Genomic DNA, 24138 nt, shown 5'->3' on the forward strand with positions numbered 1-24138 from the left:
TAAATGAGCAGATGATGATTACTTCCCAACAACAACAAAAAGTCTACTTGAGGAGGTAAGAGCATGAGGAAGAACAGGTAGTAAAGTTTAGTTCTCAAAACAACCAAGTGTTTATTTTCTTGTTTCACTACTTCATAACACATCTTGATGAGAGGAAATCTGACCACTTGCTGTTCATTCGCAATGACAGCATGACAGTGAAGTTTGAACAATCCCAGCAGTGTTACTATTGAATCTTAAAATATTTATTACTTAATATAGAATACACTGCGCGCGCGCACACACACACTCATATATATGAGTGTGTGTGTGTGTGTGTGTTTTGAAGGGGGGGGGGCAGAAAGAAAGTCAGTTGTCAACCACATGATAAACTATCATCATCATCTGGACATGACAACAGAATAAAAAGGTTTATCTCACAGGTAGGACCTTTATGTCATTTCACTGTACATGTACATTAATACTTTGAAACTACATTGAAAACGGAACCAACATCATATAGTCCATAGGTCCCCTTTAAATAGAGCGGCATTGTCCTTTGTCACCTCGAAACTAGCATACAAATTAGGGACGCACTGATACCAAGACCAGAATCGGGGCTGAAACTGTACGTTTTTACTCGGACTTATAACAATGCTCTAATATTACGACACATATACCACTTTATCAACCTGACATATACTTTATCTCCCAGGTAGGTGGGGTAGGAGCCATGCTGGCAGTGTGGAGATGCTTTTAGAAACATGAAATCCAACTGCAAATTATGCTCTGCTCTGCAAAATGGATGTTGAATTTTTGAGTTTCTCGAGCCAGACTCCAGTACGGCCAGCTTAGCTCCCACCACAAAGCCGCGGCGGATGAGGCCAGGCTTGCGGGCAATGTGCTGTGACATGTCCACCCCGAAGAATATGCTTATGTCAGGCAAGTTTGATTAGACTTCGACCTGTACGGTGAAACTGCAAATGGCTCATTCACCTGAAACACGCTTACTGCGAATGACACAGAAAAAAAGCCCAATTCGACAAAGAACCTGTCCCTTACTCTTGTCATACACTCCCAAGTATGGAGAAGAAACGAGACTTTAGTTGTCCTGCCCTTGTGTTACAGTTAACATTTAAATGAAAAACGTGGTAGAAAACCAGACAATTGGATTTGACAATTTTAGTAAGGACAAGTTGTTATTCTTAAAAAATCTTGTGAAACGGATGCCATATTCAATGAGTTTGTGTGTTGGAACAATGTTAGTTTAAAAAAAAAGTCATCATAATTGCAAGACGTACTGGGATAATCAAGTATTTCATATCAACGAGTACTCAAATGTATGTCCTTGTAGACTCCGATTCGCTCTGTGAAAAAAGTGGTGTCGGTGCATCCCTAATACAAATATAACCACTCGACGAATAGACTGAACAATCAAGCCTGCTTGGCATCCCAGCTTAGTCCATTTGCAAAATGAACTGCCCAAAAAATAAACTTTGGAAAAATATAGCACTGTATGTCTTACTTTCGCTTCTATTATTTTACAGAAATAATTCAAAGTAATTAAAAAAAAAACAACAACAACTTTACTTCCCTGCCTGTAGTTAGACATGACGAAAATACATCCTACAGTTGTATGCTGAGCATCACTGCATAAAGACTGGAAACGGCAAAACCTTTTTTTCCCCCCCGAAACCATTTACATGGGCGAAGACTGTTTAAGCATGGTCTAATATAAAACAGCTGAACTGTGGATGTTGTCTTGGTTTCCAGGCTTTACACTAAGCTAACAGCTATTTGAAGTATATTTACTGTATATATTTATAAACCGAAAGACACAACAGCAGCATCACAATATGCCCCCAACACAATCAAGCAACGGTCAATCCAATTCCTCCCACTATAACCCAGGCTAAAAAGTGTCCAATTGAAAGCCCTGTGTCAATACTTCAGTGTAAATACTCTGAATAAAAGCTGCTGTGCCACTCACATGGTTTCGCCCAGATAAAAAAATATTTACCTGAAATGTAAAACTAACTGTGATGTACAATATTACACTCCAAAACACCCTTCGCAAGACCAAGACATAGACAAAACCGATTGGGATGGTCATCGTGATTGTTCCATTTTGGGATTTCGAATGGAGGCTCTTTTTGTGTACATTTCAGCACGTCTCAGAGCGGGTGTGGTCCCGGCTGCCTCTTAACTCCCACAATGCACTTCCCGCAGCCCTAGGGTCAGCGCACAAGTGTTGGCAGCGACGACAGTACAAAATAGACATCTTTGTTGAGCGATTCAGCTGGTGGCAGAAACAATCTGAATTGCTGAATTCAAGTCATGATCCCCCGGTCCCCCCTCCCTCTCTCCTCCAACCGCTGGACATGGACACCGACTACAACAAGAGTGGACAAATCAACAATATACTGTCGGTAACATCAAATCTTTTCTGTGAGGCATTTAAAGTCACTCATCAATGTTTTATAAAAATGCGGAGGTGTCGTCACCGCCGGCGCCCCCCTCCGCCCCAATCTTTGTTCATCCCTTCCCAACAGTCCTTGAGACGACGTCAGTCCATTCAAGACAATAAGTGTGAAAAGCTGACGCCCGGTGTCAGTTGGCACGTGGGTTGCTCTCACTGGCTGCCCCGGTCATTATTATTATTGCTATTCTTGTTGTTGTTCTGGACACTTAGGAGCTTGTGGCTGTTGTTCTGTTCTAGTGTGCTGTTGCTGAGCTTCAGCTCGTCCAGCTTCCTCCACAGCTCGTCACGCTCCTGCTCCTTCTTCTTCTCCCTGGGAAAAAAAAAAAAAAAAAAAAAAGCGCAGTCAAAACAGGAAAACTGAGCGTTTTACTTTCTTTATCCAGCCGGTGCACTTCACGATCGGTAAAAATTTCAAGTGCAAAAGTGTCTAGACGAACCCGCGACATCGCTGCTGTCTCTTATTAGTCACAGCAATGTAAACAGGAAGTAGATGAGTGATAAGTGAAGCGACAAAAAGAAACAACAAAGACCTTGTTGTGAACAATCTAACAGGCAACCAGCAAATAAAGTGCACTGTAAAAGCATAACTGGAACACATTAGTCTCATGAGCACCATGACAAAAAGATGGTAACATACTAAAAGCAAGACCAGTCCAGAACAAATCTGTTGACGTGCCATTGATACTAATGCAACCAGAATGATTTTCGACCATGTATCGATGACACCTATCCTCATCATGTTAGCTATTCTTGTCGCACTAATGTTGGAAGTCGGCTTCGTTTAACAGCGAACGATTTTGAAAAAAAAATTATTGAATTGAGATTTTTTTTTCTCCCCTCTCAATTTTGCGCTGAGCATTTAATATGCGGTTATTTTTTTCAAGATCCCCTTCCCGTGCATTTTCTAAACAATCAAACGATAAATGAATATGTATTAAAAAAATCAACATCAGGTTTATTTCACATGAATGTTTTGGTTTTATTATGTTCAGAAGTCAAATAAACCAATTGTTATATTGTCATATTTGTATGATCAAATAAAACCCCTGCTTCAGGTCCCTAGGATTAAGCTCGCCGTATTTTCGCTAATTTCAATTTTCAATGATGGAAAGCTAAAACCAACTCTTTGAAACCCGAAACCAGTTCCTCCCTGTACCTGATACATTGATAATAACGATTACGATGCTGATTAGTTTGGACTCACCTTTGCCGGTCTGATTTATAGGAAGAGGTCAACTCATCAAAGAGTGTACAGTTCATCTCCATCAGCGTCTTCAGCACATTGTAGACCAGAGCTACGATAGTCCTGAAATGTAAAATTTGGGAGTGTGTGTCAATACCGTACAACACCAGACAGGAACTCCACATGAATGCTTATGGCCAATCCACGCGTCAAGAATTGCTCCGGTGGAAAGTGGCGTCAGATGGAGTTCTGTCTTCTGGAGCAACTTAATGTTAAGAGTACGTACGGATTCCAATGCTCTTTGGAGATTCTGTACAGGCTACAGAACATGATGGGGAGGACCTTGTCGATGTTCTCCTCGATGAGACTGAGAATATACTCGTTATTCCAAAAGTACAGCGCTCGCTCTGCTACCTGTCAGGGCGGGGGAAGAAAATCAGCAATGACTTCATGTTTCCGTACAGGCGTCTGAGAGCGACTCTGGTAATTAACAAAGGGGGTTGACAGCCATTATTTATTTATTTATTTTAAACCACAATGCGATAACTAAACGGAGAAATTAACACTGGCAAAAAGTGAGAGCAAATACACATTTTGACTCCAAACCAACCTGAAAGTGGGGATTGGCCACACATTTGGAGATCTGTTTAAACATTGGCTCCTGGATTTTCTTGAACTGCGTTGGCTCAATGACGTCCAAAATCTCCTCAATTTCACCCAGGAACATCACCTGTTCAGACAAAGAAGTGAACATGAAGGCATAAGAGAAGCAGGCTGATGTACTGTAATTGCTGCGCGGGCAGTTTTATGCACGTGCCTCTTTCTGGCTGCAGGTCTTGGGCCAAAACTTCAGCAAGCCTCGGATCACCTAAAAATAAAGCAAGACAACTCACTGGGGACTTCTTTCATGTGAATCATGTATCTTTATCTTGGTTGAGTAGGTGGTTTTGTAGCACCCACGACAGATTCTGAAGCTTGACTAATTTTAGCGCTCCGGGATAATGTGTACAGTGGGAGGAATGTTGTTATTTATTTATTTGCTCCCCCCCCCCCCCCCCCCCCTGTTTTTTGTACCGGTTCAGTTAGTGTTGGATCCTTTTCCAGGAACTGGACCACACAGTATGCCAGCTGAAAGACAAGATAAGCAGCTCGAATTAACATTCCACGACAGTGCTAAAGGATCAACATGACGGCATGAGACAGCAACTCAGCTAAGAATGATTCCTTTTTTTTCCTATTGGCATTGAATAGTTATGAATAAAAGCCACACATTTTTCCGATTGGTTATTAATTCAAAAATGTATTGTGGAGCCACTAGATGGCGGTGTAGAAACAGTCTTACCTGAGCATGAAAGAGGGCCAGTCCCTTTGCAGTGTGTAATGGGATGAGCACCTTCATCAGGAACTGTTTGTGTTCTGCCTTCAAAGGCAGCGCAAACCCGTTGATGATACTGGAGACACGAAAGACATTCATCACCATACCGATGGGATAAAAGTCAGGGATTATATTGAAAGGGTACCATTGCATCACTAAAAGCAATTATTGAACCAGAAGTCCAGTTCAAACCAAAATTGACCAAAAATAAAGCAGTCTAAAATTGTTTTTTAAAAAAAGGGTGTGGGGGGGGGGGGCTTGAAAGTAGGTCGAGATTGCTCTGCCTGTGTTTGCATGATTATACACTCACCTTCCCAGAATTTCTAGGAGCTCGGCAACTCCGTTGAAATGTTCAGTCTCATAGATGAACCTACAAGTGCAACAGGCAAAGTGTTAATGCAGTACACAACTCCCAAAAGCGCACTTTTATAAAAAAATGTATCTGTTAATTTTTTTTTTAATGGGTGACGTTTAATGTTGGCGATGTAAGTAGAACCCGGTAAGATGAATGCTGTTTGGCTGAAACAATCAAATATTTGGAACAAATACAGCCAATTCCACGATGCTAAAATGATACTCTGTGCACAACCAAATGATTGACGAATAAGTGATTCATCTCGTGTTCAGCAAGCCATGCCTACACACTTGTGGTATGTACATCCAGCGCCTGACAACGATGACACTATTTTTACCCTGCATGGCAGATGGTCAAAGTGGGCGCATCCATGTTGCCACCCTTGCCTTTTGGAAATGACATTAAGGGCCCCCTGTTTCAATCATCTAAATCCCATTGTCACGCAGCAACAGGAGCTGTAAAGACTCAACACATTGTTGGGAATGTTTGATGCCTCCATCTGCGCTTTTGTACTTTTCCGAGTTTGAAAAGCGGGAGAAATAGGTTCGGGTTGCAATCATGCAAGGACAGTACACAAAGAGAAAACACGTCTCGGGCTGAAGCATGACGTCCTTCGCAGCTGCTATCATTTAGATGTTTACGGCTGGACAAATTAAAAGGATACTGCTCAACGCAAGGCATGAGTTAGCTTCCTTTCTTTGCAACATATTTCAGCAGCTTCAAATGGAAAATGTTATATTTAGTGCACTTTGGGATTTATTTGCAACGCTCCCATCAAGGCCTCCAAAAGGCACAACCTTTAGTAGTTGAACAACAAATCATGTTGAACTGACCGCAAGAAGATGTTGTTAATCTGCTTCCTGATGAAGGCTCGTAACCCGAGGAACTTTCCATAAATCCGATGCAGGATGGTCTTGAGGAAGTCCCTCTCCCTTGGATCCTCGCTGTCAAACAGTTCTAGAAGCTTGAGACAGCGGAGGGGGGGGTCCATGAAAATGTCAGTTGTTCTCCTCATTTGTGTAGGATTTGTGCAGGCGCCGCATATTTCCCGATTATAAAACAGGAAGTGTGTACGCAATGGGAAACAAATGCATCATATACACCTGAAAGGTCACATCTATTTGCGCCATTACACGTCATGAGTCATCATTACGAGGCAGTTCAAAAGGAATTTTTTGGCTCAGCATCGTATGGCAACTGTCTTCCAGTTAACTTGTCATCAGCGCCTCGGTGATACGGCTGGTGGTTTATATTTAAGCCTAAAAAGAGTGCGTCGTCGTACATGCAAGCTATTTTGTACTTCTGTGACCTCTGGAGCTCCTCAACCACTGGGCGGCAGGCCCAATACAAGGAAGTGGATCTTTTGGTACCGAGCCGCAGGGAAAGAATATTTGAAATTCTTATTTTACAGTATTGACATACATCTGAAGGCTATTATTTTGGAAAATTGAACCTTACGACCATCCATGTGTCGTTCTCACCCCCGCTTCCCCCCAATGCACGACTCAGCCCACGACGTCGTTGTACACAAGGACTTAAATTAACCAAACTGTGGGACTGGTGTATTCCCCCCCCCCCTCCCCCTGACGTCACACTTGCCACCCAAACCTCCATCCCTCCAGCCTGTCAATTTGCTCCCAACCACAGCCCTCTCATCTCACCCTAAAGAGCAAAACAACAGGCAGCTATTTAAAGCTCCCCACGACACGCTCACATCATGGAAAATCAGTCCCGGCACCTCTGATGCAGCCAAGCCAACATTCCAGGCCCTTTGGTTCCTGTGGAGCTGTGGGGTGAGGGACTCCTGTACACGAACGGCAGTGCAGATGGCTCATCCAACCGGACACAAATTCCTTGCGTCTTTTTACGTACTTGGCCAATAAAGATGATTCCGATGCAGCGTCATTATTGAGAACTACGTGTGCTTTGCCAAATTCAACTATGTGGGGAGGAGGGACGGCTTGGATACTACTTCCTATACAGTTGCATAATATAACACATGAAACCATGTCTACAAATGCATGGTGGTAGATAAGCACAAAACATTTTTTGTTGAAAATTCACAAAGAGCGAGGGGGGGAAAAACTGAGCAAGCATAGCAAGGCCAAAGCCTACGTCGTTTCCACACATCGTACCAACAAAAACTAAATTCAGCTGGGAGAACCATCTGTCATATTTACCAAGACCTTCATGATGAAACAGTTAACCTGTGGTAAATGTTTTCAAAGGCAATTGCCCACAAAATTGCTTACCTGGAGTACAAACCTCTGATCAATGTAGCGTTTGGCAATACTGGGCTGGAAATCTGGGTTCTCAAGGAAACGGAGTAGAAACTCGTAGACGAGCTGAAAGATCCAATGAGAAAAAAAAAACAACAACAAAAAAAAAACCTAAATGGTGTATTTCTTTAAGATTTCTGACGCAGTGGTACACACTAAAATGTCAGTGCAAACGTACAACACACTTAGTATTCAATTTTATTTTTGCCAATTCCAAAACATCTGTCGCCTCAACATAGCCCCTCCCACTGGGATGCAGCTCCACAGAGGCAGAAAAGCAACAAAATCATATCCTTACTTGGATATGCGGCCAGGAAGCTTCAAGAGTGGGCTCATCCTCTTCTGGGTCAAAATCTGGGTTGTCACTGGGAGCAAGTGTACGGAATATATTTGTGCTGATCTGTGGAAAAGAATGATAGAGTTCAACATACATTAGCAACTACAGTGTCAACTTCACTGGAAAACATTTTTACAACTTCTTTCTGGAGTCAGCTGCCAGCTTTTTGGGTTCAATTCAATAAGAGTGACTGCCAGCATCAGTCAAAATATGAATAGTATTTTTTTCCTCTGATTGCAGCTCTAATGTTCTATAGCCTTATTGTGAAATAAATACATGTGAAAACACAAAGCCGTCCTGCATTTCCGCTCGAGTCGACATGGCACAATGGGGGATTTTTAATACCGTAGCTATGGCAACATATAGTATATCCCATATAGTGCTGACATGACAAAACCTGTCTAGACAGGAGACACATGATCAGCCTCCATTTTGTAATCCCCTCGAGTGCACGGGCTATTTCACTGAGCATGGGGAGAGGATATATATCCGATGGCTCCTAATGACTACAAACTGCACACTTCACAGTGAAGAATACCAAGGACGTTCCCGAATGACAGAATTTCCTCATACGGCAGCAGGAGGGGGTGCTTGCTAATTTCAGTGCAGAGTACGAGGGCATTTATTAGAGGGAAAGCCTTTTTTTTTTTCCCCAGTCTATAATTTTTTTCAGGTTAGTGTTGTGAAGCAGGTGTTTGCCTCTGTACCTTCTACAGCGATACATGCGGACATCAGTCAACGGAGGGCGTTCGTGATAGCATGAATTTGCTAATCAGGCAATTGGTGTCAATGAAGGATTTGAAAAACTACAGTGCCCCATCTCTCCGTTTGAAATTAAATGACTACATCCTGATAGGGCGAGCCCCTTAACCACCGTCTACTGACTGACCATCGTGGTGATCTCAGGGTACGCGGATTCAACAAGCACGCCTCTGTTGGTGGACACATAGTCCACCAGCTCATTCAGTGTGGCCCTCTTGATCTCCTTGTTCTTCAGGTCTGTCACAGAATCCAGGAAGTCAAAGAGCATGCAGCACTGCTGGAGTTTCTGGGTAAAAAGTTCCTGCTGCTCAGTGGAGGGAGCGTCTGAAATCACACAAGAGGGAAAAATAGGGGAAATTGAGAAGAGTGCTCGCCATTGCCAACATCAAATGACTAAATGAAAGAAAATGTTCCCGGTGATTGTCCCACAGACAAAGCCAACACATATGCACTTTTTCTTTCATTTCTCGACAGCCTGTACAGATTTTGCCCGGCTTGTTGAAATCCACAACAGAAAGTGTGGCATCAACAATACATAGGTTATTCGTACTGGCGACGATATTGAGCCAGACAGAGGCAGCCTTGTCATTCCCGGCTTTGACTGTAAAGCCTTTTATGGATTAGACTGCGAGTACGTCCGTGGTTATTAAAGCTGTCCAACCCAGCCAAGCTATTAACAGCATTTGGAAGCCACCCAGACAGCCACACTACACACTGATGTTATGTTTGGGCACAGCGTAGGTAATCACTGTGGCCACGGGACAGCATCCCGCTGAGAGGAGCATTGCTCAGGGTTCAGTCACTTTGTGCAAGGTCAAAGACTTCCAAGATGAGCTGAACACGCTTTATTGCTGCATTCTGCAACTATGGTAACTAAGGATTTAGAGCAAAGCCCATAGCTCAAATTTGTGGTTGGGGCATGCCTCAAGAAATAGTTGGGCTTCCACATCGACACTCGGGCTACAAGCTATCCTGTCGAGCCTTTGTGCAAAAGGCACACTGTCTTCGAAGACAACCAGTGTATTCTTGCGCGCGAGTCGGCAGGACCTGAAAGGCGCACAACTCAAATACAAGAGGAGGGGGGGGGATAAAAAAAAATCAGCGGATGGTTTTGACATGCGATAGAACACTTATGCAACAGTGAGGGTCACGGTGCTTCCCATACTGACATTAGAAAAGGTGCGATGACCTGAAACATAAATGGCACATGTATAACCAGAAACAAATTTGTGCAGAAGAACTATCTTAACATTTTAGAGAGGCGTTCAATATTTATATGCACAATTCACGATCGCAAGTCATAATTCTAAACTAGAAATTGGACAAAACAAACATTCCTTCTGTAAGCTAAGGTCAAAGTCGTCCTTTATTTCTGGATTTGACACAATCTACAGTGTTAGCCTCTGTCAAATAGTCTGCATAATTATTTGCAATGATTTAATATTATGGCTATTCATGAGATGACAGATTTAGCCTGCTGTTTTTCTGTGAACAACAACTGGTAACAGTCGAAATTGGGCTAAACTTACACCACTTGTGTTTGAAGGTTTTCTTTTGTCTTAGTGTCTCTCTAGATGGCTTTAGAGTCTAATATGTATTCCCCCCAACAATGTGATGCTATTTTTGCCTTTGAGGTTCAGATGCATTAGTGCACAAACTCCTCGGGGTGCTTCAGAAAGAAAGACAGATTTCCATTAAAGTTCTATTCTATTGGTGTGCATATGAGACGACCAAAAAAAAAAAAAAGGGAACAATTAATCCAACTAGAAGAAGTCTGGAACAGTTCTTTACACACCAATAAAAATCAGAAGAACACAAAAATAAAATCACTTGACCCTGAATCTAAAAGTGATGTCGTCACACATACAAAGCATGTTGGGCAGCCTGCACAAGACATTGTTGTTTCCAAAGCATTTCGTTGCACTTCCCCCAAGCAAGTCCTACTGAAAACACAGACACACGCATGTACATGATATCATAAGGACAAGGTATCCCAATGTAAATACATTTTATAGTTTGACCCACTGTGTTTGTGGATGCGAGTGCGGCTAGTGATGAAACATGTCTGGTCCGATAATGCACGGCTGAACTCCTCGTTCCTCTTTTAATGACGCAGCATGTTTTTGTATACAAGTCAGAACGTGTGAGGTGAAAGACGGAGAGGTATTCATGAGAAAACAACACCGGTCGTAAACAGATATAGCAGAGATGAAGATTGTGAGCTATTGCTGTCGTGTCATTTCATGTCCGCAGTTCACTGTAATGATTTCGGCACAACAGAAAACAGCGTGCATAAAATGCATCCATAAAGAATTTCAAGAATGCATTCACCTTTTTATTTTTAAAAAGCAGCATATGGAGACAATAGGGGGTAAAAAAAAAAAGTATTTTGTATTGGTCATGCCCTTGATACTGTTCTCCTACTGCATGGTGATGTGCATCTCGGGTTGGATTTGATTCACAGCACCTCCAGGTCTCTTCTGGCCTTTTCTCGTGTAAAGCAGCACAGGTGAGGCAAGCCACCTCAGCAAAATATTTGCAGCTTGGAAGCACATACCTAGGGGGGCGTGGGTTCGACATACAGTATTGCTAAACCACTGAAATCACACAATGGGAACTGTGCCTTTGGCAATATTAAGTGCAGTTGATTTTGCCATTTCCTTCAAACAGGCTTCTATTGTATCTGGTCATTTCGAACTGAAATCCTAATCCCCCAGTGCCTAAAAAAATTTGATTCCTAAAATGGAATTATCACCCAGTTCTAGTTTGTGTTAGAAATTAGAAAGAAAATGCAGTTGGACAGAAGACGGCTAAAATTCTCTATACAGGGGCAGACGATATAGATTTTTCTGTAATATGTATGTATGTATGTAATGTGATAAAAATGTATAAAAGGTTACTGGGCACGGGGTTCAACTAATCCACACCTATGACATTATTAATGAAACATGTCTCATGTTAGCAGAAGCACTGCATATGAGAATGCGGCTAAGTTATGCAACAATTTTCCATTTTAGCATATCCAATATTTCGGTAACCTACTGCAACAGAGGTCAAGCCCCATGGGAAACAGATATTCAATACGCCGATGGTGCAGTTGTAGCACGGTGGCTGTTGTTGTTACAACACAGAGACCAAAAAAAAAAAGGGTACCGTAATCAAAAATTAGTAGGTCATATTATTTCCACCAGTATATAAACTGCAAACACTTTTTTTACTGTCAGTCGTCTTCAAAGGGTGACTAGTTTTGCTGTAATAGCAGTTTGAGTCTGAAGCAAATTATTTAACTTCACCATATTTGCTATGCGAACAAATGTTCTTAAATTAGAATGCAGTCGAAGCGCAGAAAAGATCGCGTTGTGCTTGGCAAACTTACAACGACTAGTTTGTACTGTGAACAAGGCATAAGTTGTCACTCTCATTGTAAAAATATGATTCACAGCCAATATACAACAAACATTCATACAGGAAACTCCACCATGTAAAAAAACTCTTTGGCATTCGTACCCACCCCTGTTAGTATCTATCAACATTTCAAAGAACCAACTGAGCAGAGTGAAACCAAAACAAAGTGAGTATGCTGGTCTGGTGACCTCTGAACAAGCAGCTTCCGTCTCGCACAAACATGACTAAAATTTTCCAAAATGTGATTTTGTTAATGGGGTGTAAGATCCAAATTCAAATTCTAATCAATGGCAGGATAATTAAAAAAAAAAAAAAAGAAAGGTTTGAACATGATTTTGAGTTGGTGTTAAATTCATGTTGGGGCATAACAACATAATCATCATACTGAAACTTAAAGCTTGTTACAAGCTTTTTACACCATGTCGACATCTCACATTTCAAAATTAGCGTGAGTTTTTCGAAAGCCGAGTGAAACCACAAATGGACATCCAAGAGTCGTTGTACCGGTTCGATGGGATGGTTGCAGTTGTAGCAGTTGATGAAAGAATCTACTTCACGTGTACAGTGTGCTCGTTGTAAGCATGCTGGTACGGTCGGCCTTGAAAGCAGGTTAAAGGGCCAGGCCAGACAAAACAGTAACAGCAGACAAATGCTACAGTTGAGTCATTTTGCCACTTTCTCCGAGCATCCCTGCCTGTGTGCAATTTGCTTCTTTGCGCACCTAAAATACAATTGAGTATGATCAAGGAAATACCTGGCGGGCTCGGTCTCAAGCACATTCCTCGAACACTCTTAACTGATAGAGCTTAACACGTCGTGATCTGGCTTCATATAATCCGAACGGTCTCATGAGGGCAAATTGACACTGCTCCTATCAAGATGCCCGCACTTGATTTTATTTTCTGGGAGACACTAAGAAGAAAAAAAACAAGTACTTCTGACCCGGCACTCGTCCTTGACATTTAAGTACTGCTCAAAAGCCCCACTTTATGGGGCTACAAGAACCAAACAGTGAAGAAGTCAAGCCCAAATGTCCGCTGCCCTGTTTAGGAATGAAGGAAAACTAAATTGTGATTCATACATATTCGTGTGCGTGGGATTCCTTCATGATGAGTGCACACAAAGAATATGGACCTGGAGCAAGCTCAGCCTTACTATGGAGTGCAGAAGAATTACAGTGAGCAAAGGTGCAATCCTGGCGGATTCGTGGTTTGTCGCGCAAAACGGAAAGTTAGTTGCCATGATTACAGTTGCTTCTTTGTCGTCGTCATCTTTGAAGAAGAAGCAAGTTCCGCTGGTACGAGTGTAGAAGAATGGCAATGTAACAGAAAGTTCGAACGTCTTAGGTTCAGTTCCCCTTTAAGAAAGAGAGATGATGCTGGTGCTGTACCCATCTCTGATGCTGCATCGTTGGGTGAGGAACAGACATACTTCCTAGTCTATGGCGGTTTTGCCGAGCACGTGGAACCCGGATGCTTTTTTGATGTGGACCATGCCTGTAAATAAGAATGCTTTGATAGATACTTGCATTTGAACCAGTGCAACTTCTGGGGGCAGGGGGCGGGCCTTATGGCTGTCTTTGTGAGCCTGCGCAGCTTTCTAGCATCTATTTTGGTCTTTGTGGTAGTAAATACACACGCGAAATACGCAGCTCAATCAAATTGCTTATTCAGAGCAGCTGTGCCAGTGGGAGTGTGAGAGGCAGGCAAGCTAACACAAATGCGTCCATTTACATCTTCCCACAACGTATCTTCCACCGACACGGTTAAGGAAGCAATTCTATTCAAAAAACTTTTGAGGGCACAACCGAGCCCGCCAAAAAGTCATCATTATGACTTTCACTGTAGTACATTAATACAGTTGCTGAGCTACGCTGTCCGTTTACGTGACATTGTTTATTGACTGATCATCTACTGGCAGACACGATGGAAAAAGAATATTTTGTCCCCGCTAGCCAATCAATGGGCTAAATGTGTTTTTGCTTGTCATGTATACACAAAAGATTTAGTAAATAAGAATAGTTGTGTCCAAAACACTGAATCACCTCATCGCACCACAAAGTACAGTTGTGGAAAATCAAATTTCGAAAATTAAGTCTGGCTAAAATCAGTCCCGCAACGGAGATATTAACCTAAACGTGGAAGGCTCTATTTTGAATGTAAACCTTTTTCCTCGTCTGCTCTCAAGGCTTCTGGTTGCCACAGCAACGATGATGATCTCAAAGTGACTCATCTTTTTGGTGTCTATCACACCGCGGGAGCTCTACGCACCCCAACTGCATGAGGGCTGAAGCCTCTTCAAAGTTCGTCATTCATGACCCAAAACCTGCCGTCTAAATAAATGTCCTTGTCGCTGCAAGGTCACAATAGTAAACATAATACTGTAGTGGAAATAATGAATAAGGACACTCCTAGTTTTTATGGAATCTGCTACTCGCCGAGCTGCTCTCAACAATAAGAGGAAGAGCTCAGGAAACATTCATCAGAAATTGCTTGCATATGATATTTTGTTTATAAATGTGAGAGGCTGCGATAATACCAGATGAACTAGCAAGTCTTGCTTAAAGGGCAAGTCAGCTCAAAAACATTCTTTACAATATGTCCTTTGCGTCTTCAGTAGTCAAAACATAATTTTCTGATTAATATTGTGTTTGTGTGACTATGAATTAAGCAGCAAAATTCATCTGTTTTGCCCCATCTAAGGGGGCGGCCATTTTGCCACTTGCCGTCGACTGAAAAAGACATCGCAGTTGCTCATGTAAGGGCCAATTGTGGCTCAGTTTGCAAACTTGACATGACCAAACTCAGAAAACAAGTGGGCCTCAGAATTGAGGCTTCCAGTCATTTACTGACACCCCTAGAATTAATTATCTCCCAAACGAAACATAAAACAAAGACAATTATAGTTTGCATATTCAAAACAACCACATAGCTTAGCCTTTCAGTTCACAAGCATGTTAAATAGAATCCTTGATGTGGTTCTCTACCACCAAGCAATGGACCGAACATAAACTGATTAGCGGTACATGTAAATACAACAACTGTATCCTCTGCCAAGAACAACTGCCGTATTAGTGCTGTGCTAATGAACTGGGACAAGTTGAGAAGTCTCAATGAACACTAATATTCATCTGCCTGTCTTATACTGCTCCTAGGTGGCCAAGGCGGTCACCACAGAAAGAGCATGACAATGACCCTTCAATCGATGCAGTGTAACAAAACTGTTTTTTATTCTATTCAATTATCATCACTGTATGTTTTTTATTAAGTACTGCTATTTTTTTCCTCATTATAATACAAGCAGCATTTTTGTTGTTTTGGGAGGAAGACTGAAATGGATTAAGGGCATTTTTACTCAGTATAATGGCAAAACAATGTATCTCAAGGCACTGCTAGAGACCTCTGATACCCAAACACGGCATATCGGAAAGAGATCATCAGATGTGCCGTGGGAAATTATGCAACTCCAATCATCCATCCAACCATTTTCTGAACCTATGAGATTTAGATGAATTTACTAACAATAAATGTATTTGTCTATCTATATCAGGGAAATTGTGGGAGACAGAAAAAAAAATTCAACGCTCTTCCACTTCATTGCAGACAGTACAACTAACCAAACCTTAATGACATTGTGAGAAGGTGTGCCTTGAGATTTTTCTAATGTAAAATATGTGCCTTGGCTGAAGAAAGGTGAGGAAGAACTGCACTACATAATTCAAACTGATAAATCCCAAGCAACAGGTGGTCCTCGTCTTCTTTTAGAAGGCCTGCCAACCAGTATTTCTGCAAACTCACTTAAAAGTTACACGTTTCACTTTCACACACAACTGGTTGAATAAGATAGTGGATGGAAGTCAGTGATCCGGGTGTGATTCTGTGCAGTGGGCATAACCTGTCACAGTGATGGCCTATTTCAATCACCCACCAGACCTCCATCATCATCCCCTTACCTTTGAGCTGAGGCAGCGACGAAAGCTCCACCGGGGCGATCTGAGTTCTGTACTGAGACGAGCTGGGAGATTTTCTCTGTTTCTGGGCCTTCCTCACCGACTTTCTCGTAAATCCGTCCACTTTTTCGGATGCAGAGATGGCCGACATTTTGATGCGGGAGTCGAGGACGATCCGCCGTCGCGCTCCTCGTCAGTCAGATTCGCAAAAACAAGGTCTTCTCCTCGGTATGTTTCCTTCCCCCCTCCCCGAGCGTTCGCATCCGCACAAAAATGTGGAGCAACCTGCGCAACTTGACGCTCGCCTCCAGTCACAAACCAGCGACGTTACTCAGCGTGATCCGACATTGCTTGTTTGAGGACGTTGCATCTTATGTACGGCTTGCTGTTTTCGGGCAACAATCTTCAACGGGCAATGCAAAATAGCCAAACTACAACTCGACATAGCCTCTTGGTAAAACCAACAAGTCACTTGCTTGTAGGGAAAATGGCCGTGGACTTTCTGCACAACGTCGTTTTGTTTAAATGCTTATTAAATATTGACCCGTTCCCCGCAAATCCAATTGCAATACCGCGATAAAGTTGTCGGGAGATGTGAATGTACGCGGCTAACTACTGTACTGTGCTGGTAGCTAACACGTACCTAGCATAACTAGCTTGTTAGCATAGCTGATTTAAGACGGACACGGCGGTACTACAGATTGTTCCATCATCAAGATTCGAGGCGAAGAAAGTAGAAGGTCCATGTAAAGCCACGTGGGTCTTCGCATAAACAGCAAAAAAAAATTTATATATCCGTGTTCGAGGACCGCTTTTACCGCTGCGGAGTATTTTCCCTCGCGGTCGATGAAGTTCAAATTCTCCCTACGCCTTAAACACGTAAAAGTTAGCCGCGTGCCCAGGCGTGTCACACGGTGGTAGTTACGTCCCCTACCGAAACATCGATTATAATTACCATTCGGCACCTCCCGCTAATGCGAATATTTTCTTCGATGTTTCAAATTTCCGAACGCCTGCAGCGAGTCGGCAGCCATAAACAACCACAGCACCACTGCTATGTCGTTGTGTTTCGACCTACAGTACAGTTCGGTAGACTGCATCGCTTGACGGTTATTTGATTGACGTCTCCAGAAACTAATCAGAGAAGAGAATGTACCAATCAGGAAACTTTTTAACCAATAGAATAGGATAACGAGAGGACCTTAACACGTGACACGTGAAAACAAATACAGTACATGTACAGTCCTTTTCCGAACTTGCAGATAAACACGAAAATAAGATCATCTTTAAATGTTTCCCTATCGATCTATAAGAGGCATTTATTATTTGATAGTTTAAGTCAATTTCGATGCTTTATTCTCTTGTGCACGTGCAATGACATTAAAGATCAATTCCATTATTTCACAATATGGCGATAGTCTATTAACACAGCATTTTAAATAGAATTTTTAGAACAAAAAGACATTTAAGTTTAAAAAAACCTAGGGATGTAATGCACATTCATCAAAAAATAAAAAGCCAACAATACCATTTGCAGTTTTAATTTTTTTTTCCATTTTAATAAAAAATCTGCCCACTCAACTGTACATCACAAACAAACCATACAACTACCACTTGCTATTTTGTACATATTAACAATTGGAGCATTACCTCAAGAACAAGAAAAAATGGTTAGCAGATCACAGCTGTTGTGCTTCAAGAATGAGTATCGTATGTTCATAGACGACAGAAAAGAACAGAGTAATTAGTATTTTAACTTTCATCGTTCATGGGCCATTTCAATTTAATCAAATGTCAAACATCTAAAAAATTGTGCAGAAACAATCGGATAAAATTGAGTACGTTTTGTCAAACGCAATTGCTAAACATAGCACAATAGAGTAAAAGAATTACCAATACTCGCATCAAAAACGGCGAGGAGGCACAAAAAACTATGCCCCAATAAATATGAAATAGTTCAATGTTATGTTAAGGAAAATTAATCAGTGATCAATTATGCAGTTCGAAGCAGTTTGTTGGTGCCCGTTACAATAACCTATAACACAGTTTATACAGTGTTACAAACAGAAACTAAAAGATGCTGATGGGTCACTCTGTGGGTCTCCTCGTGAAATAGGAGGAGATTTTTTTCATGTTCTGCAGCGAGCTCAAAGTCTGCAAAAGTAGATAAGAGAATGTATTAGATGACACTTTTCATTTCAGTTACATCTTACATCATGGTCTGCAAATTTTCTATTCACTTCCTAACAGTGACTCTTGATGAAGTGGTAAGAGAGCTGAGCGTGATTTTCTCGACTGACAACATATTCAGAATGCCTGAATCATCATGGCTGGCGTTAACAGCAGGAAATAACCCAAAGAAATGGTTCTCTTTTGTGCCTTCTGAAGTGCAAATTAAACTACTATGTTATTCAAGTGTGCAGTTTCTAAGTCCTTAATTGGTGGAGTCTGGTCCAAACCCTGGACCTTTCTATACAAAACCCAGACTTAATATTAGCTTATTTGGACTAATGCCTGTAATTTACTCAGTGCAACTTTGTGGGGATTTACTGTAGTAATTGCAAGCATCCAGGAATAGCACAGAGCAATCATGTGTGTTTTAATACATTCCTTGTGACTCTATCAACCAAAGTCCTTCCTGTTTGATATGAAACTCAATGAGAAATATCAAAATATGTTAGTATACAAAAGAATTGCACGTTGAAAAAGAAATGAAAATAACTACACCTCGAGACAGCAAGATATTTGGGACTGAATTGCTCAAAATGCATGTCTGCCTCACAGTTCTGAGGTTCGGGGTCCAAATTCCTCACGCATTCCAAAAACACATGCATGGTGACAATGAGGGCAATTTGTGTAGAAAATGAATGAATGCTACTCATTATGATGTTCAAGAAAAGACACTTTACTGAATTTAACTGGTTCCCTTTAAAGACGAATTAAGGAGCCTGAGGGGAGAGTTTGACAAGCAGTTAAAAAAGAAAATAAAAATTTGAGAGTGTGCTTACCGGGGAAGCTGGCATCTTGCCTGCTTGTTTCTTTGCAGCAGCGGGGCTTCGTGCGCTACGCGGGCTTCCTCTCATCTTTTGGCTCATCACTGACAGCCAGTCTATCACCCCGGGGCAGTAGTTCTCTTTGCCAATCTGTCTTGATGATGCTCGCCCTTCCTCAATATGATTGTCAGTCTGTAGCAGACCCTCTTGAGTTGGGCGGCAAATGCCAGACTGGGCCCTGCTCCTTTTGGCAACAGGGGAGAGTTCTGAGACACAGTCGAACGGCTTTGCGCCCTCACATTCATCAGATGAGCCGTTGGCCGTCTCCAGCCTGCGTTTGGCTCGTGGTGCCATGGTAGAAGTGGAACCCACTGAACTCTGAGAACACGAACTCAGAACTTTACACTGCAGAGGGCTCTTCTGGCTTGGAGATCCTTGTCTCGGGGAGAGCCATGATTTGATGGAACGTGGCGTTTTCTGATAACTAGCGGCTTTGGCTTGCTGAGAAGGGACAGGTGACGTGGTGCAAGAGGATAGAGGTAAGGCGGCCATACTGGGAGCACAGGCAGCGAGGCGCGGAGAGGCCAGCCCTCCAATGCTCTCGGTCCTCTGGTCTTTAGCAGGGGTTGTCTCAGGGCGGTTTGAATGTTCTAAAAACACAACATTAAGATGTAAGATTTTCTAATGTGCTAATATGTCTGAATAGGAATTTAGCAGCTGTCTACAAAAATAGTCCTTACTGTGTGGACTCTTAGGACGTGCCCAGCCAACGAGATTGGCCTCTCCCACCGAGGACGGCGCTCCGTCCATTTCACGATGAAGGCGCCAGATACGTACAGTGTGGTCATCAGAGCACGAAGCGAGCTGCCATGAGAGAATTTCCGAAAAGAGCAAAGGAAATCAATCGTATCGTACGGCAGTTGTACGGCAACCTGATTGCAAGTATACTGCAGTGCACAAAGGATCATTCGACACCATCAAGTCACCTTTGTGAAGTCTGTTGGACACCATGCAACAGATGTCACTTCCTGACTGTGACCTTGAAGAGTCATGGGAGGGTGCGTAGGATCAGAGATCTGAAATGGACAAATATGCACAGGTATTCTGATCATTTAGAAGCAAAGCCAATAAGTAAAAATGTACTTATTTTTTTTAACATCATGAATATGTACCTTCCAGATGTATGTGTGGTTATCACTTGAACCACTGGCCAAGAATTGGTCATTTGGGCAAATTGTGGACTTGATGTAAAAAGATGAGTTTTGGTGGCCACTGAACACTGCCTCTGTGGGAGAAAACATACTGAAATGATGAACACAAACACCATTGTGTGCCAAAATTATTTTAGCAGCCACTTTTAGGGCATCGTTTTCAAACGGTGGATGTGTTGTAATTGAATTTCACAATAAGTCAGTCTTGCAAACCAACCCTGTCGACATCACGACTATGATAAGACTGCGGTGAAGCCTATTAGGTCAAAATTTCACTGAAGTTACAATTCGGCATTTGGACAACATTTCTTGGAAAATAGGTCTCTAAAGTCAAACAAAACCTGTTTGTAACAGTTTGACCCTTGATTATTTCCATAACTTCCTGAGGCTAAAATGCTAAAATCCGAGGTAGACAAGCATTACTTCATATCAGATAGCTAGATATTTAATCTAGCTAAATTAACAATTTTGCTATCTGTCAGTCTACCCCAGAGTGTAGTGTGTTGGAACTCAGAATTCGGCTTTAATAAAATGACATCTACTAGCAAACACCACAGAATAACAAAAAGACCTCTGGTGTTGTGCTGCTGTATTCATTTCTTGTTTATAGCGCCATCTAGTGATAAATACTGTTAAAAAAATAACAGCAATGACGCTGGATTTTGTTGATCAAGACACATACAAAGCGTAGCTATTGGTTTACCTGGTGTAGTTTTGATTCCACTGACATTGAACATGTAAATGTTGTCATCGGTGCAGTTGCACATGACGTTGGATCTTGTGGAGTCCAGGACGAGACCAGAATATCCTGGAATGCAAGCAGAACAATGTGTCGCTTTTGCTGTCATTTCAACAGAAATTCTTGTGGGCAATAGTCAAAAGCGGAAAACTCACCAAGACGAACGCGCATAGAAGAACCGGGATACGGGTACGTCTGCAGGGCCACAGGTTCATGATGGTGTGCAGTGTAGTTTTTCCTCAGGTCCCACATCTTAATAAATCTTTTAGGATTAATTTGAGAAACATGATTAAACTGAAAATCAATGAGCAAAGTGAAATGCAACGTGAGCATCCGAGGGGGTGCGTCTCACCCATCAACTGCTCCCGAGGAGATGAGCGTGTGCTGATCTTGAAATAAAACCACAGTCACACTCTGCAGTGTGTCCTGCAAAACATTGGATTGTCAGAATTTCCGCGGCACAAGGCTGCATGCGCTTGAGCGAAGCTTTGCTGAGGAAACTCACCACACTGGGGCCCATGCCGCGCGTGCTGAGTCGTCTCTTCTTTGGTTTTGATGCGGGGTTTGTCTCTGCTTTTTTATGAGCACCCTGGATTTGTTTCACTGGTTTGTAGAAACCATCTATGAAGAATCCAAATGTGAAGCAGTATAATTCGTCAAATCTGTCTTTGTTTTTTTATCATAAAAGAAAAATGCAAATTGTACCTTTTTTGCTGCATCTGGTATCCCACACCAAAATATTTCCATCTCTTGCACCAGTAGAAAACACAGCTGTAAGAAGACAAACAATGTCAATGTAAAATGAAATGATTTGTATTCGCAAACATAGTAGTTATCTATCCCTACATTTTCTGTGCCACTTACAGGTGGGGATGAAGCCTATCCCAGGGCGAGAGGTGGGGTATGCCCTGATTTGGCACATATAGACTAACAACCATTCACAGTCAAATTCAGCCCAAGGGCAATTTATAGTCTTTAATTAACCTAAAAACATGTTTTTAGAATGTAGGAGGAACCCGGAGCACCCGGAGAAAAGCTTAGATAAGCATGCAAACTCCACGCAGGTGGTCTGGAGCCTGGATTCGCACCCCCAACCTCAGAACTGTGGGACAGCTCTGCTAACCACTCATTCATTATGTCGCATGGATAGTCAGGTCATGTATTTTCCCCTTGTTGATCAATGAGAAGTAGCGCTCCTTGCTTGTTTTTTTGAAAAATAAGAATTTACCGGTATACCTTTGTCATCTGAAGTGAATGCAACAGATTTGAGGCTGCAGAGGTGGCCCTTGAAGCTGCCTAACAGCTCGCCTGACTTCACATCCCACAACCGGGCCATTTGGTCACCTGCAGCAGTCACCTAAGGCGGATACATGACAATATTTTAAAAAAAAATTTAAAGAGAAAAACTAACAAACTTTGCGTTTGGTGTTTGTACATTGCTTGAGATGGAATGATATCAAAAGAAATATAGTGATTACTCAAGTATTTGAAGGGTATTACATGCCATACAGGGTTAGTATGGACTATATCTTACCAACTGCGACTCTCCAGGCACCCAGGCTATGTCAAAGACGGCATTCTCATGAGCCAGCCATTCTGCAAATATACACAGAGTTAGCTTCGATTCCAAAAAGATAGGGGACTGCACAAAAGGTCTCATGAAGCACCTTTCACAAGTCCGTTTCCTCGCCCCTCTGTGTTGTAAATCCTAACAATGCCTTCTTCATTTGCCACAGCCAGAACATCCTGATTCTCCTTTGCTGTGAGAACATGAATACAGCCTGGCGTCAAATGCATGTTAATGCACATGTGGTCATCTGATGATCAGTATCAAGTGCTCTACCAGAGGAGAAGGATAACCCAAACGGGGGCACGGAATCACCCAGGTTCCCATAGGAGATGTGTTCATCAAGACGAACACACTGATAGCCTTCCAGAAATGAGCTCAGAGGGTATTTGGTCCAGGGATGTGCAGGTAACGCTGGACAGATTGACACATGGAAATATCATTTGAAAGGTGTTACTTTCCCCAGCAATTTGACAACTGCTACTCTGGTAATGGCTGCGGTAACTGCAAATGACCTTTACAACTCATTTGTTACAGATTAATTGCCTGCAGTGGGGTAAGCACTAAATAAAACCATCATATTAATGTTCAGTTGCAAAGTATTATCCCACAACTTTAACCAAATGAAGGAGTCCATCAGGTCAATCAAAATGTCATTTGTACATTGGACAAGTCCGTTACTGGAGATGTAGGAAAATTGTGTAACTAATTTAAAGCACAACCACAGTCAAGTAGATCATCGATTTTAAAAGGTAATAATAGTTAATTCATATGGACATCTGCTTGATTAAACCCAATGCAGCAGGTCAAATCAGATTATTGTTCATTTTAACTGACGCCCAAATCGAGCCAAATAGCAAATAACAAAACAATTTGGCATTTGCGTATTTTAAACTGATATTATATCTCTCACACACATTACAACTCAAGTATTATAACCTCTGCTAAACAGAACTACTCGTTCTTTTCAAAAACGCACATTTTGTCTTACCATTCTGCCGTTGTCTGCCGAGACGATTGTCAACAATTGAACGAAAAAGCATCCCTGTGCTTCTGTGAGAGCCGATCTGATTATTCTAAAATATATTTATGTGAATTTGTTAGCCTGCAAAGTTGGTAAGCTATTTATCTTATGTGATGGTGGTAAGCTGCGTTAGTTAACGTAGCTTTTCTTTCCCGCGAAACTCAATGACTGAATTTCGCGCTAGAGGAGAGTTCTGCGTCACCATTGGTCGTTATTGTAACTTCCGCTCCGATGGAACTTCCAGTTCCTCTTTCTTTGCGCCACTTGCCTTTAAAATTAAAATATGTCATTTAAGACTTCGAACATTTATGAATTGGAAAGTATGAACACGAATTGTTTCTAAGTTAAGTAATTTTTGAGTGCATTTCTTTTCTTTTTTTTCCTACAATGCGTGTAGTTTCGAATTAAGCTTGAAACAGAAAAACTCATCTAGATAAGCAATGTATTTTTTATGACAAATGATATGACCACATGTAATTTGTTTACCAAATACCATCA

General features: G+C 42.0%; 2 protein-coding genes across 2 annotated transcripts; both read right to left on the minus strand.

The window, feature by feature from the left end:
• Positions 1 to 86: 86 nt before the first annotated feature.
• ppp2r5a (protein phosphatase 2, regulatory subunit B', alpha isoform) lies at positions 87 to 17195 on the minus strand. The gene is made up of 13 exons (XM_086101067.1): positions 16110 to 17195; positions 8880 to 9076; positions 7952 to 8053; positions 7627 to 7719; positions 6208 to 6338; positions 5330 to 5389; positions 4987 to 5095; positions 4719 to 4772; positions 4462 to 4512; positions 4255 to 4374; positions 3931 to 4058; positions 3666 to 3767; positions 87 to 2771 (listed from the first exon to the last, which is right to left on the minus strand). Exons 1-13 carry the CDS (start codon positions 16255 to 16257, stop codon positions 2612 to 2614), a joined length of 1455 nt encoding a protein of 484 aa, XP_085957193.1. The 5' UTR covers positions 16258 to 17195; the 3' UTR covers positions 87 to 2611.
• Positions 17196 to 17646: 451 nt separating this feature from the next.
• Positions 17647 to 23782, minus strand: dtl (denticleless E3 ubiquitin protein ligase adapter). Its single transcript, XM_086101066.1, has 15 exons — positions 23608 to 23782; positions 22893 to 23030; positions 22717 to 22809; positions 22584 to 22645; positions 22286 to 22406; positions 21755 to 21820; positions 21555 to 21670; positions 21402 to 21475; positions 21205 to 21311; positions 21014 to 21118; positions 20272 to 20384; positions 20086 to 20175; positions 19840 to 19963; positions 19115 to 19749; positions 17647 to 18260 (listed from the first exon to the last, which is right to left on the minus strand). Exons 1-15 carry the CDS (start codon positions 23657 to 23659, stop codon positions 18195 to 18197), a joined length of 1962 nt encoding a protein of 653 aa, XP_085957192.1. The 5' UTR covers positions 23660 to 23782; the 3' UTR covers positions 17647 to 18194.
• Between the last annotated feature and the right edge of the window lie 356 nt (positions 23783 to 24138).

The sequence above is a fragment of the Hippocampus guttulatus genome, chromosome 20 (assembly GCF_054856545.1).
Source record: "Hippocampus guttulatus isolate MCC_2025c chromosome 20, RoL_Hgut_1.0, whole genome shotgun sequence".
Taxonomy (NCBI): Eukaryota; Metazoa; Chordata; class Actinopteri; order Syngnathiformes; family Syngnathidae; genus Hippocampus; species Hippocampus guttulatus.

Excerpts from the sequence above, each read along its gene's own strand:
- dtl (XM_086101066.1), bottom strand. The coding sequence starts at position 23,659 with ATGCTTTTTCGTTCAATTGTTGACAATCGTCTCGGCAGACAACGGCAG. Across the intron at positions 21,476-21,554 it reads GCGGCATGGGCCCCAGTGTG|GACACACTGCAGAGTGTGAC; the intron begins GTGAGTTTCCTC and ends AATGTTTTGCAG. Across the intron at positions 18,261-19,114 it reads GCAAGATGCCAGCTTCCCCG|ACTTTGAGCTCGCTGCAGAA; the intron begins GTAAGCACACTC and ends CTACTTTTGCAG.
- ppp2r5a (XM_086101067.1), bottom strand. The coding sequence starts at position 16,257 with ATGTCGGCCATCTCTGCATCCGAAAAAGTGGACGGATTTACGAGAAAG. Across the intron at positions 4,375-4,461 it reads AGACCTGCAGCCAGAAAGAG|GTGATGTTCCTGGGTGAAAT; the intron begins GCACGTGCATAA and ends TTGTCTGAACAG. Across the intron at positions 2,772-3,665 it reads TATAAATCAGACCGGCAAAG|GGAGAAGAAGAAGGAGCAGG; the intron begins GTGAGTCCAAAC and ends TTTTTTTCCCAG.